General features: G+C 42.0%; 1 protein-coding gene across 1 annotated transcript in view; it reads right to left on the bottom strand.

The window, feature by feature from the left end:
* vwa8 (von Willebrand factor A domain containing 8) overlaps positions 1–13,809 on the bottom strand; it is a 73,690-nt gene that overhangs the window by 38,199 nt on the left and 21,682 nt on the right. The window contains exons 17-25 of the mRNA XM_069155086.1: positions 13,604–13,719; positions 13,405–13,505; positions 11,371–11,477; positions 9,095–9,166; positions 8,251–8,327; positions 4,116–4,191; positions 2,175–2,310; positions 1,612–1,731; positions 448–653 (exon numbers count right to left, since the gene is read on the bottom strand). Of these exons, the coding sequence (XP_069011187.1) occupies positions 448–653; positions 1,612–1,731; positions 2,175–2,310; positions 4,116–4,191; positions 8,251–8,327; positions 9,095–9,166; positions 11,371–11,477; positions 13,405–13,505; positions 13,604–13,719 (1,011 nt within the window). The remainder of the gene's footprint in view (positions 1–447; positions 654–1,611; positions 1,732–2,174; positions 2,311–4,115; positions 4,192–8,250; positions 8,328–9,094; positions 9,167–11,370; positions 11,478–13,404; positions 13,506–13,603; positions 13,720–13,809) is intronic.

Here is a 13,809-nt window from a genome sequence, read left to right as displayed (position 1 = left end):
CAGCTGTGTGGTAAGTGAGCAGACGCCCTGCGTCGCAGGTCTTTTCTGGCAGAACCTGGTCCAGGTTCAGAGTGAAAACCTCCTCCCACAAGTGCAGATTATAGCGAGTGTAAGTGGGAACTTTAAGAGGTGTGTGTGTGTGTGTGTGTGTGTGTGTGTGTGTGTGTGTGTGTGTGTGTGTGTGTGTGTGTGTGTGTGTGTGTGTGTGTGTGTGTGTGTGTCTCTAGACTGAGGCGGGAACACTGTCTCCTTTCTGCCGTGTTGAAGGGACACTCGCATATATTATTAAAGCATGTTTCAGTGCAGGATTAAGGTCACGTACATTTTATGAATTATTGATAGAAACTAGTCTGAGACGGTAAGCTGAGGTAATCCTAAAGCAGAACAAGCTTTGCACAGTTTGGTACGTACAGTACTGTATGTGTTCCTTTCAGAGCGCCTCCTTACCTGGAGGTGTTTCACAATGTTGACGACCTCTCGAGTGGAGTAGGGGTAGGTGATGGTGCCCTGGTCAGCCATGGACCTCAGCTCTCCAAAGGCAGACACCAGTTTCTGCAGAGTAGTGTCGGGGACGTCGGGGCCGTACTGTTTCAGCATCGACAGCTCGGCCTGGGGCTTTGGATTGTCCACAGCATGGCAGCTAAAAATGTCACCTGGGACAGGAGACAGGGCGGAGTTTATCCTTATTCTCTCCATATTCAACATTCAGTTGAAAAAGGAACAAAGCTGCATTTCTCAAATGCTCCAGTTTACACACCAAGAACAAATACGGAGTAGGGAAGTTGTTCAGAGGACATATCTGCTCACGCTTTTCTGATCAAATGTTCCAAACCACACTGATACTATACTGCTTCTTCAGTGCTGCTTTACTCTTCTCTGCATCTGTGCTAGCAATGACCCACAATGCCACAATGCCAAGTTAACTTTGGTCAATGTGACCCGTCACTTTACGTGACCTTACATGAACGATTATGACAATACTGAAATAAACCTTTTAAACATGGCATATTTCACTTACATTTTTATCAGTCTTGTCGTTTTAACATGTTATTTATTGCCCTTTTAATAACTGTACAAACAGAGAATACTTATGAATTTATAACTGAACAACGTTCTTACTCCAACATGTCTTAGACAGTTACAGTTTGTGACAAGGAAAAACTCTTTGGAAGTGATTCTGAGGGTTAAATTACAGGTGTTATTGTGTGTATATATCAGTCTAACTTTAAAAGAAATCATCCTCGGGGTGCTCTGATGGTAGGTGCTGGTGATGGGCACAGTTTGAGTCTGGCTGGGGGCATTAGTTGCATGTTGTTGGCCCTGGTCTCGACCTTACTATGTTAAGTGCCCTGTTGTGATTGGGCACTATTGTAAATAAAGCTAAAATAAATTGAATAAGAATATCTATCAATGAAATGCACCCGTTTGTGGACCCATGAAAACAGCCGATGATCTCAGCAGGACAGAGAACAATTAGATCAGGAGAAATCAAATTTCTAATTTCCGTTCCTAATGCTTCATTTTCATTTTTTTAGTTTATTTTTGAATAAAATAGAAGATCGCTGATCCTCTGCTGCCAGTTGTGGAGGTTGTGCATGTGTGTTTGTGTACCTAGAGCTCCAAAAAAGTCGTTGCCCAGGAAGGGAAAGCCAGGTCGGTTAGCCAGGACAAGCATCCTGAAGTCTGGGTGCATGATGACAGTGTTGGGCCTCCTCTCGGCTTCACGAGGATCTTTAGAGGAGACACAGTTAAAGTTAGCACACACGACCAAAACAAGAAATGTTACATCCCATTTCTGCTCCTGTTTCAGTGTAGGTCCTTTTTGTCATTCTTAATGTTGTTATTTGATTTCTGTCACACTTCGTTTCGTCTCGTGTTTGGGTTTAGGAAGTCTTGCGGTTGTGTTTACATACGTGTGGTAGGACGAGCGTCTCAGGAATGGAAACAGTCCAGCATGATTCAGAGTTTACTGTAACCTGTCCACAAAGCCTTTTATCCTCGGCCTCCTTCAGAAGACTACATCTGATCTTTTACTCCTGTTTGCCCTCAATCCTCAACTCGTACATTTAATGGTCCCTCTTCGGTCCACACTATATTTTGGACATGTATACTGTCAAGATGTAAAACCCTGTTTGTGTGTGTGTGTGTGTGTGTGTGTGTGTGTGTGTGTGTACCTGAGATAATTCTGCGTCCATCAGCCAGGATCATCTCTCCGCTCTCCACCAGGGTTTTGAGGATGCAGGTGACGTTAGTTGGAGCTTTGTCTGCCTCATCAATCACTAATATGTGACCAAGCTTCACTGCCTTCACCTAAAGACACACACACACACACACACACACACACACACACACACACACACAGACACACACACACACACACACACACACACACACACACACACACACACACACACACACACACAATGTACCACAACAGTTCACAATCCTTTGTCTGATGAATGGTCATGAGTTCAAAATTACATTATAAACACAGTTTCAGGCTTGATGATTTGCCACGTCAGCAGTTCCCTTGATGAATGCTGTTACATTTATATTATTATAACTGACGGCCAAATCTATGTAAATAAATTACAGTTCTATCACACTGGTCTCACCCTTTAAGGCCTACTATTCCACTATCCACCCTCACATGTTCTTTGACGTATTTAGAATTATTCTGCCTAATTATGGGACTGCGTGGGTGTGTAGCATGAATATATTAAAATAACTCGTAAGTGTAGTTGGAGATGGCACTCAATTCTTTCCTGAAAATGAAAGTTGTTCCATGCACATATAAACTGAAAAAACTCTCAGGCGTACAGAGTTAATGCACTAGAGTCAGTGTGCATGACGCAGTATGGCAACACAAAGCGGTTCCATCAAGCCAATATTGTCTGACAGCCAAGAGTTTTGGTCTTCGGCGTGTGCAGACTGAGCCTGCAGCACCTGAGGGGGAATATTGTTGCCTTTTTCATTCTCATCAATACATTGATTTACAGCAGTTAATTTATCAACCTCATGTAAATCTCCACATAAATTCAAAATAAGCAGTTAGAAAACTAAAAACCAAACTAAAAAAAGACAAAAAGCCGGTTGTGTGGCTTCTCTAAATAAAAAACAATTATAATCAGTATTCAAGCACTCATCTGTGTTAACACTATTCAAACCACCAGGACATAATGCATAAAACTACCTGGCACTGAAGTACAGATTAAATTAAAGGACAGAGTGTGATCACACTGGAACAACAATACAATCATAGAGCTGACCAAGTGTTTGTGATTTACACCCAGACATCATTAGAATACAGTGATACATATTTTCAGTTGTGTCGCACTCAAACAAGAGTTGGGCTCAAGTATTACTTCACCATTAACAGACTTTCCGTCCATGTTAAATAAAAACATCCAATACATTTCTCATGCAGCTCACCCTTTGGTTGACACAACTTCCAGCCACAGTTCTATACCACGAACAATATTGTTCATAATAAAAAAGTATTAAAAGACGACAATGAGGTCTTTCGTACGTTTGCAGAATTACTGAGAAGATTCCTGAACCCTATTAGACATTTAAAATCTTAGAGTATATTCTTGAATGGGTTTAACTATGTGTCTTTTTTTTTCTGTGTCAAAATGTCTGCTGTGAAAAGGCTCCATTGTAGTGAGACATCAAGGTGAGTCAGTAAAGTAAAAGAACATCATGTTGGATACTCGGGCTGCAGCGCTGATGAGAGAACATGCTGCTCTTATTTGAGCTACATTTGATTACCGGAGTGCTTTCTTTACTTTTCAGTACATGACACTTAAAATGTAAAGTTATTTTTGAGCTACTTTGTGGCAATTTCAAAGCTTGTCTTATTATTCACACATTATAATCCGAAGAAGCCCATTTACAAAAATACGTTTTCTTCCATTCTTCCACAGATTTATGAGGCACAAATGTTCACAAAATGAGAACCGCAGCTTCGGGACTGGTGCTGATAAGAGAGGCAACAATGTTCTGTTTCATCCTGTTTTTCTGCATTTACTGAAGCATGTCATTAAGATATTCAGTAATTATACCACGGAAATAATTCTGTGACAGTAACAGAAGTGTCTGAGTTACTGACTGACCAGAGGTGAGTCCTCGTACATGATGATGCCGTCTCGCACTGAAGGCTGCAGGGTCAGAGTCTGGACTGTCGTATCCCTGAGGGAGCAAACACAGGGTGATCTTAGAGAAGTTATCAGTTTCAAATAGTTCAGCTCCTGCTCCTATTGCACACGAATGGAGCGCAGCACCACAGGGGGCTGCAGCAATGAAGCAATGAGCCTGGAGAGGTGTTTTCAGTGATATTTGCATTTCTGAGGGGCTGAACGTGGCTGTTCTAAAGCGAAAAAGCCCATCAGGTCAGGCACGGGGTTGTGCACCGTGAATTCGTCCCCAGGAGGGTCAGACTGTCATCACGGAGCTCTGCTGTGATGTTCTCAGGCGTTGGAGGAAAAAGTTAAAATGACCCAAACTGTGGCGCGATGGCACTCGGGTTCTCCAACATGACCGTGCGCCCGTGCAGAGCGCAATGAAAACGCACAAGTTTCTCGCCCACAGCTACTCAACTGTTGCACCCCACCACTCCCACTCACTGGATTTGGCTCCCTGCGACTTCTTTCTGTTCCCCAATAACTTGTTACAAACTTTGAAGTTCGCTCTCCGCTCAACTTTCAGGCTCGTAAACCATCGCAGCGCACTCGGTCCACGGCTCACAAAAACGAGTGTAACACAGGAACTGATGATGAGGAAGTGATGAAATTTGTACCAGTTCATCTTTAGGGTTCTACTTTTCTCCTGCTGCGTGCATGTCACAGTGCTGTGCTCCGTGCGTGCACACGAGCAGCGGTCTCGGCCCTTATTGAGTTATTACACCTCGTATATCTCTACAGATCTCTATATTTGCATATCTGGTTCCTGTGCAGGGTCTCTTTGCCTGAACACTATCCGACCACCGAAGATGCAGGTCAGTTTCAAATGATATCAGTAACATTGTACTTGAGTTTAACAGAACAGCAACACAAACATAATGTTGAAGCATCTTCACAACAACTTTGTTTCCCTGGTGGCGTCCGGAATTATCCCTCCCTCTGTCTTTGAACATCTCCCTCTCTCCTTGATATCTCTCAGTGTGACCCAGGAGCTGTCCTACTTTCCTTCCTGGCTGGCCGCTCCTCTCTTGCTTTTCTGAGCCACATCTCTGTAGGCTTTCAGTCACAGGCTCCCAAAAGCCACATGCACAGATCTTCCTGCCTCTGCCCTGGTCTAATATTAGCTGCTGTAGCAGCAGCTAACCAGGCCACATCCACGCTCAGCTCCACTTCGACTTTCACAAGACTTTGACCAACTACACACGCATTGACCGAGAAGAGAAATCAGTTGTGTCTGCATGTAACTTGCATGGCTCCATATTTTTAGTGTCATTGCCCACCAAAGTGAGAAATGTTTTGTCACTGATGTCATCTTTTTTGCATTACTTCTACTACGTTTTGGTTCTTCAGGTTTGTACAAGTGATTCTGTTTGTTGCTTGTCTTCCATCAGAGTCACTGACATGTAAAACTATGTCTTCTTATCAAAACAAGGCCCATCTCAGACTCCTATTGATCTCAGCTACATGAAACAGCACGGCTGATTTCACGGCACACAACGCATTGATCTATGGATAAGCAACCCTGACCTAATTTTTCCGAGGTGTGAATGTGTGAGTATTTATAGAAGCACAGAACCGTGTTAACGAGGACTTCTTGAAAAGTTTTTTCTTTAACATCGACATGTAAAGTCCTTGTTCTGCTGAAGAATGGCCTGATTTACTGAGGACCAAATTAGTTTTTGACACCCTTAGATGGAAAGGCCAAGGCTGGCAGGGTAGTAGGAGAAAACGCTGGCTGCTCACATCTCCTTTAAATCTACAACTATTTCAAAGCAACATGTGTGATTATCACAACTGAAACCATCAGAACTGTGTCAACCACAGTAAACACTGGCGACCATGTTGATTACTGATATCCTGCATTATAAAAGTAATCATTGGATAAAGTGCTAAAAAGTTTGTGAATACATGAATTGAAATGATCTACAAAGAACCAATTCTGATGATTTGGCAGAAGATCATGTGAGACCTGGAATGGGGACTAAAAAAGGTGGAACGATTTTGGGTATCACTTGAAGATGTGTGCACAAGAATGACAGGAAACCTGTCAGGAACATGAAAGACTCCTGAGTCCTGTTTGAGGCATCCTTGTTATGACTTTGACCAAGACAACATAACCAGTCATAAACATGTAACTCCAATCCTGACTTGTACCCAACCCACCGGTTTGTGATCCGCTGTTTTAAAACCTCCAGTCTGGCACCATCTTGTTTTTTTGGAGCCAGAAGTGATTATATTTAGATGAGCTGAGGAATCTGCCTGAAAACCTGAGGACACTATGGGTCTGATTCACTAAAGGTTTACGTGTGTAAAATCACGTGCAAACTTCTCACCACCCGCAAAAAAATGTCCCAGCAGATCTACTAACGACGTGCAGTGAGGATTTCCTCTTTCAAATGTGCAATTTAACACACGTTGTCCATTTTGCATGTTTGCCTGCATGAATAAGTAATATTGGCCGTTTCTACTTGAAGGTGCAAAATACTGAGAGGGAAACATGCAAATACATACAGTTAGCACCCGCAATGATATTTACTAAACCTGAAAGTAGAAATAGGATAAGTGATTGTTGTTTATTTTAGTACGACTGAAAGTAACGTATTAATCAGATGTGAACATCAGGAGACGGCTGCTCTTATTGTGGTGAGAAGGAGACGCAGGAAACCAAAGAATAGATAAGAACGTGGTTTTACACCCGTGGAGGCAGAAATGAATCAGACATATTGTTTGTCCAGAGATGACATTTCTGAGTTATTGAAGGAACCGAAGGATGATTGACAGCCAACAACGAGGAGGAGCCACAAAATACCAGCAATTAAAAAACTTCTTCCGACTCAGCATTTTCCTGCCTCTGTTTATCGCTGCTTGGACGTCCACCCAGTCCCGTTATTCAGGTGTGCTGTCACAGGTCCTGAATGTGTCCTGCAGAATTCACAGGTAGCTTCATAAGGTTCCCACTGAATGAAAAGTTACCTGCTCATCACAGAAAGATCTGGACCTGCTGATCGCTGTTTGTTAGAGGATCTCATCCACCGTTCCTCCCTCTCATAATTTAATCTATTGATCTTTTTGTTATTCCTACAGCATTGACTTCCTCGCTGATAATCTCCTATATAACGTTTTGTTCTTGTTATATTAATATTTATGAGTTTCAATGGGATCAGATTTTCTTGCGATCATTCTGTTAGAACGGCTGGAATCACTGGAAACACACACAAATACCTCATTTAAATACATCGATTTGCACCTGATATCATTGATGCAAATACTCTTGGTAAATCACCTGCAAAACAGGTGCAAAATAAATGTGTAAACTTTTGTAATAAACACCCTTTATTTGAGATCTTAGTAAATCAGGCCCTATGTCCGGCCACCTTTACTGGAAACCTGATTCACGCTACACCTGTGAATCAAACCAGCTACGCGCCCAGACACAGCTCTCTGAGGTCTAACGTTTAAACAGTTGAGAAATTATTTTCAGAAGGACCTCACAACACTGATCAGAAGGATTTAAAAAATACGTATACTATTGCGAGAATTTAGCCCTTTTGTAATGGGAGTCTACTGGAACCAAAGGATTTTTGGAACCAGCCTCTAGTGGCTTTCAGTGGTATTGCTCTTTAAGGCACTTCCACACTGGCTTCTCATCTCAGACCCGCACTATAGCCATTTTTTTAATACAGTCTATGCTTGTACTGCTGTAGGGGCGGTCAATGACAGTTTTTATGACACTGTTGGGGTTGGTTAGTTCAGCTATCATAACAGAACCTTCCCAATAATGTAAACTTTGCATCAAAAATGACACAATTAATCAAATGGCCATCTTCATAAAGACTGCTTCATGTTGATGACAGGTGTCATGTCAGTCCTATACACAACCCTTGAAGTAAAGTGTTCCCAGGCCTAGATTATTACAGAGTGACTATTTGCCTTTTCTTAACAGATTTTGGTGCAGAAGGAAAGTTCATGAGTATAAACTCAAAAAACTTTAATATTTTCCCAGCTAGGACGTGACATAGTTTAGTGGATACATCAACAGGTAAAACAGCAACAGGTTGTTTCTCCTCACCTGTGTAGCTGGAGGTATTCTCTGGACCTGTTGAGAAGGTGCAGGAACCGGTCCACAATTTTATTTTTACCCACGCCCTATGGAAGGATACAGAAAATAAAACCAACAACAAACTGCACCATTAAATGAATTTAATCCTTGTATATGAACTGTGTTTGAGTAATGTTGGCAGTAAAGAGAGGTGAAGAGGTGTCCCTATCATCTGTGGAGAGACGAGGGTCCCTCAGGTTTGATGGTGCTACGTTCTGACATGGGCTGTTCTGTGGGGCTCCCACTGGCTTCCCACAGAGTCTTCCTCTACTGGATGACTTCTGAATCTCTCGGCCAGTCTATCAGACGTTCCATTAAGCCGCTCTGACAGCTCCTAATGTCTCAGCTTCACCCATGTGTGCTGATGCGCTCAGATTTGCAAATGGCTTCTCCCCCTCAATCTTCCTCACATGCATGTGCACACATAAACATTAATGCCAAAGCACACAGACAACCTCCTCTGAGCTGGTAGTACACCATGTCTACTTTCACTCACCCCTCCTCCTCTGTTCTGCCTTTAACCCCAGGCTAGACCTGGGGCACAGAGTACCCCCAAGGAAGTGTTACATATGTCCATATGGCCACAGTGAGCGGGTGGAGCCACGGGTGACATCAGGATGCAGTCTTGTCTCATAACTCTTTCCTCAACATGTGTGGTTGACACAGTGCTGCAAAAACCCTCCTCTGCAAACACATGTCTAAACTCTGTTCCTTTTACTTGACAAAGAATTGGGATTGGGATGGTGCATTTTAAGGTAAGTAAAACAGGAAGTTCCACTTCATTGCAGTTAATAACCTCTGATATGTCACTCACCTGGTTTCCCACCAAGAGGAGATGCTCTCCTAACAGAAAGTCTTTCAACATGTCCTCCATCACCATCATGTGCTGCAGAGACATTTAAACAAACACATTCAAACGAATGGAATCAGGAACCCTACTGAGTTTTGAGGACTTATGGACCTCAACTGAACCCAGAGGGATATTGTGGTGAACTGTTTTACACAAACAAAAAAAGCAATGTTGTTTGTGTTTGAAGATAAATCAGCTTAAAAACCACACGGGTTCATGCATAATTGTTAATTTGCTTCTCCTTTTCACAAATGTGCTTCTAGTCTGAAAACAAAAAACAGGTCATTCAAAAAGTAGGACATCCTTCTGCTCTGATCCTATCTCATCCTCTCCCTCTTTTTATTTCAGACCCCAACACAAGCAGGCAAAAGGAGAAGGGCAGAATGAGGACAGGGGGAAAGACAGTGGGAAAGAGATAAATGTGGGTCGCATAGCGTCACAGTGTTGCCAGAGGATGTCAGAGTGTCATTTCCTCCGCTGGTTCCTCTCTGGGCATGCTGGGGTTTAGTCACACTGGGCCACGGTGGCTGACACATTACACAAAACATAGCATATAGATGCTTCCCTGGTAGAATGTAACATCTCGCATAAGGTGTGGTAAGTGCTCAGGTGGGGAAACCACAGGCTAATTAATATAAATGGACATAGTGTCCCAGTCTGTAAAGTAAATCCAACGTGGAACTGCCTTTAAGTGCAATACCACTGAGGTCCACTAGGGGCTGGCTCCAGTAGACAGCCATTCAAAAAGAGTCAACTTCTTTCAGGAAATACAAAGTTAATACATTTTTACACAATTCATTGTGGTGTCTTTATCTAAATTCACTCCTTCTGATCAGTGTTCCATACATAATTAAATATTAGGCCTTAAAGAATGCTTGGGGGCGTGCCTGGTTTGATTGACATGCTTGGGCTGAGGTAGGCGGGGCATAGTGTCCCTTGGTTCTCTGTCAGATCCACCCTATCCTTAGCTCATCCAAATGTGGTCATTTCTGTCTTTAAAAAATCAAGATGGCGAGAGCCCATGGCGGGATATTTTACAGTTCAGTATCTACACCAGTGCAATGTTCCATTGTTGTGGTGAACATCATTGGGAATTCAATCATTCTGAATAATTATTAGGAAGAAAAAAAAAAAGAAAAAATAATTTCGAATTTATCCCAAGCATCTTTTTCTGCATTATATACTGTAAAAAAAAATTCACTGATACCGATATATACGAGATAGGACAATACAACCAGCCCAACGATATATTGGTCGGGATCTATTGAGGGGAAACCTTATATGGATGTGTCTAACTAACAAAAATGTCATCAGCTACAGATATTTTAGTGACTTTCCTTTAGCGTTGTGAGTTTGATTAAAAGCACACAGTCGCTCGTCGTTTAGCAGAGAGGCAAGTGCACTTCAGCAATGACAGTAGACAGCGACAAAAGAAGGACTGTGAAGAAAAAATGTGATGAGCACTTAAGGTTCTGCCCGTTTTCACAGCCACAGCATGAACACTAAAGCAGGTCTGACTTTAAAATTACAAAAACTGAACAACAGACCTGATTTCTAGAAGGAGGGTCCTCATAACTTCCACACTGTCTAAACAGCCAAATTTAAGGAATGGTCTCTGAACCACAACTACGAGATGACCACAACTTTGAATGGAATCATGCCTGCTGCGCACACCAAAGCAGAAATATAGTGGAGAATTGAAGCCACATTGTTTCCTTCTCCCATAAAATCCACCAATAAGAGCAATCAGAGGTCACTCAGTGTACTGGGAAAGATGTTACTGCCGGGCAAACAATGAGATTAGCATCTCTGAGACTCCAGTGTGTTTGATAAGGGCCTAGCAGGAACAACAAAGAGCATGGCCTGTGGAAATATCAGCTAATACCAGAACTAAAAGCAAAATCCTTTATAAAGTAATAAAGTTGTACAATGCAACAAAGACCGAGTGGAAATACAAGGAAGAAAAAGGGAATGACATTAAAAAGCCATCAGAATGCTTTCATTGGTGTTTGACCTCATTTAAATTGTGTGGTGATGAATACAAAAAGGGATCGTTCTTCGTTTGAGAGGAAAAAACCACAACAGAGACTATTGTTTCTAATCTGGTTTTTTTATGTGATCAAATCTGGGTCATGTCCTGGAAAGAAATATCTGCTACAGGCACATAAAGATTGATTTACATGTCAAATGTTTTCTTACAGTTTCATATTTGGTTCATAGCGAGACTGGTGTATATTTACCTGGGGATTATCATAGAAGAGCACATCTGGAACCTTCATTTTTTCTTTGGGGTTGTAGATGGGGGCGGACACTTTGCCAATCGTCAACACACCATCCTTGACCATACCTGCAGATATACAGGAGAGTGTGCGTGTCATAAACATAATCCGGTACTTTCCAATACTGAGCTGATCTTTAACTTCTGGACGTTTAAACTCTCAATCTATCGCAATCTAGAATATAGGCTGCTGGCGCATATTCGATGTGCGATCAAAGGGTTCTGAGACTGATCCTGTTGCATACGAACCAAGCGACAACCAACAGTGACGTCACTTGTTGGTTTTTGCGAACGGCCGTTATGACGCGTTGAGTTTGGATATTAGCTGTCGCCATCTTGCTAGTTCAGAGCAGCCAGAAGTGGCCAAATTTGGGTGAGCTGGAGGGACAGCGAGCAGTGGAACTGACTCGATCTGATTGGAAACCCGACGATACTACGTCCCGTCCACTGATAGCCTTAACCTGACTGTACCACAGGCCTGTCAATCAAACAGACACGCCCCAAAACAAGACTTTGTTAAACTTATTTTCTAATTAATGACGGGATTATTTTCAAATGGACGCCATAAAACTAGTAAGAAGGAGTGACTTTAGCTAATATAACCGAGATAACTTGTGGAAAAAATGTATTGGCTTGAGCTGAATGGGAGTCAATGGGGGCGGAGGCCTTTAGGCGCCGACCTCTAGCAGCACTCAGTGGTATCGCAGCTCAAGGCACATCCGCATCGGCCTCATTTTTCAGGCCTCGCAGCTACGTCCACTTTTATGTACAGTCTATGATACGAATGGAGCGGAGCACGGAGATGTGCACAGAGCAGCGGAAGCTGTCAACGTCGTGACAAAGTATTTTATTCTTCGAAGCTTTAACACACTGATCATTAACTTCACGCAATAGAGCACCATACACTCAACAACCTTCTCTTCACTGATTCACCGCTCTGAAATACATCCATTTTACAAATTATAATGATTGCATGCATGACTCAGAGAAAATCAGTCTTAGTGTTGAAACAGATAAGCTTTTCTTCCGAGTGTTATTCTACAGAATGCTGCATTCGATTATATTCAGTGGTAGAAAAATCAACAATGAAAAGTGGCTGACGTCTCTGTAAAAGAACTGAGGTTTAATCAACTCCATTGATTGAATCTCTTAAAACTCATCTCCCTCCATCAAAATTATGTTTTTATTCATTTTTTTCTGGAAAAAAAAAGTCCCCTAATACCTTAAACAGCTTAACTCTCGACCTTCGTCTTCCTTCAGTACATGCTGAACTTAGAATACAAGGTTCAAATATGGATTTTCATTGGAGGCAGCCAAATCAAATGTGAGAATTGTTAAATCAGTTAAAAGTGAAAGCCATTTTTATCTAATGTCATTAGCTGGGGTTGGAGAAAACATAAAGAAGCAGAAAATTTCAATTAACAGATTTGTATATGCTGTTTTTAATATCTGGAAGTCAGAAATCCAGAATTACTACTGACATGAACAAACACATCAATATTGATGTTGCAAAAGTATTGTAGTGCTGACTATGTACCAGTGCTTTCACAAATACTTATTCCATTAATTTTCATAAATAATCATCAGTAATGTGGATATAATTATTAAGTGGGAAAAGGTAATTAATAGAACCACGAGAACAGTCTGGTGAGATCAACGCTTACGTCACTTTATTGTGATGGACCCTATAAAACCAGGAAAAGAAAACACTTGTGCAATATCATGATATTATGACATCCACAATCTAAGGTGATATCTAGTTTCATATGATGATATCAATATAATATCAGTATATTGTCCAGCCCTACTCATAACTAAATGCAAGGTTTATACTCATAATTCTGATACTGATTCAGTGTGTCGATCCCCAAACGCTCAGATTTTCACAAAATAAAACCCTCAAACAGCTGCAACATGTGATTATTAATTTAAGAAATGTAGCTGGAAACATTTAGTGGTTTGATAAATCATATTTAGATTGGCGAGTGGAACTCACAGCGATGATCTCGAGTGTGCTCAGAGGGATCTGGTGCGTCCTGGATGGAGCAGTTGGCGAGGCTTTTTTCCAGAGAGGCACGTGCCAGGCTGGGCAGGAACCTGAAACACACACAAGTACACAACCATATGGCATTCATACAAAATCAACAGATGAACAAAAAGAATCAAGTGATTGGAGAGTGTGTGTTTGTGTGTACCTGGAGAGACAAGCCTTATTGACAGCGTGAGTGATGCTCTCCTCGGGGTATTCAGAGAGACGGCGACAGATCCTCAGCAGCTGTCTGGTGGAGAGAGATGAGGCCAAAGACTGCGCCTAAAGGCACACACCACACAAATAAATAACTTCCATCTCCATCACACACATGTAAATAAACTGGTACAGGCAGGCGCGCACGCACGCAGA

This window comes from Embiotoca jacksoni, unplaced genomic scaffold (assembly GCF_022577435.1).
Source record: "Embiotoca jacksoni isolate LCO1_2020_lvr unplaced genomic scaffold, fEmbJac1.0.p SCAF_2, whole genome shotgun sequence".
In the NCBI taxonomy this organism is placed as follows: domain Eukaryota; kingdom Metazoa; phylum Chordata; class Actinopteri; family Embiotocidae; genus Embiotoca; species Embiotoca jacksoni.
This window is presented reverse-complemented; position numbering and strand designations above follow the sequence as displayed.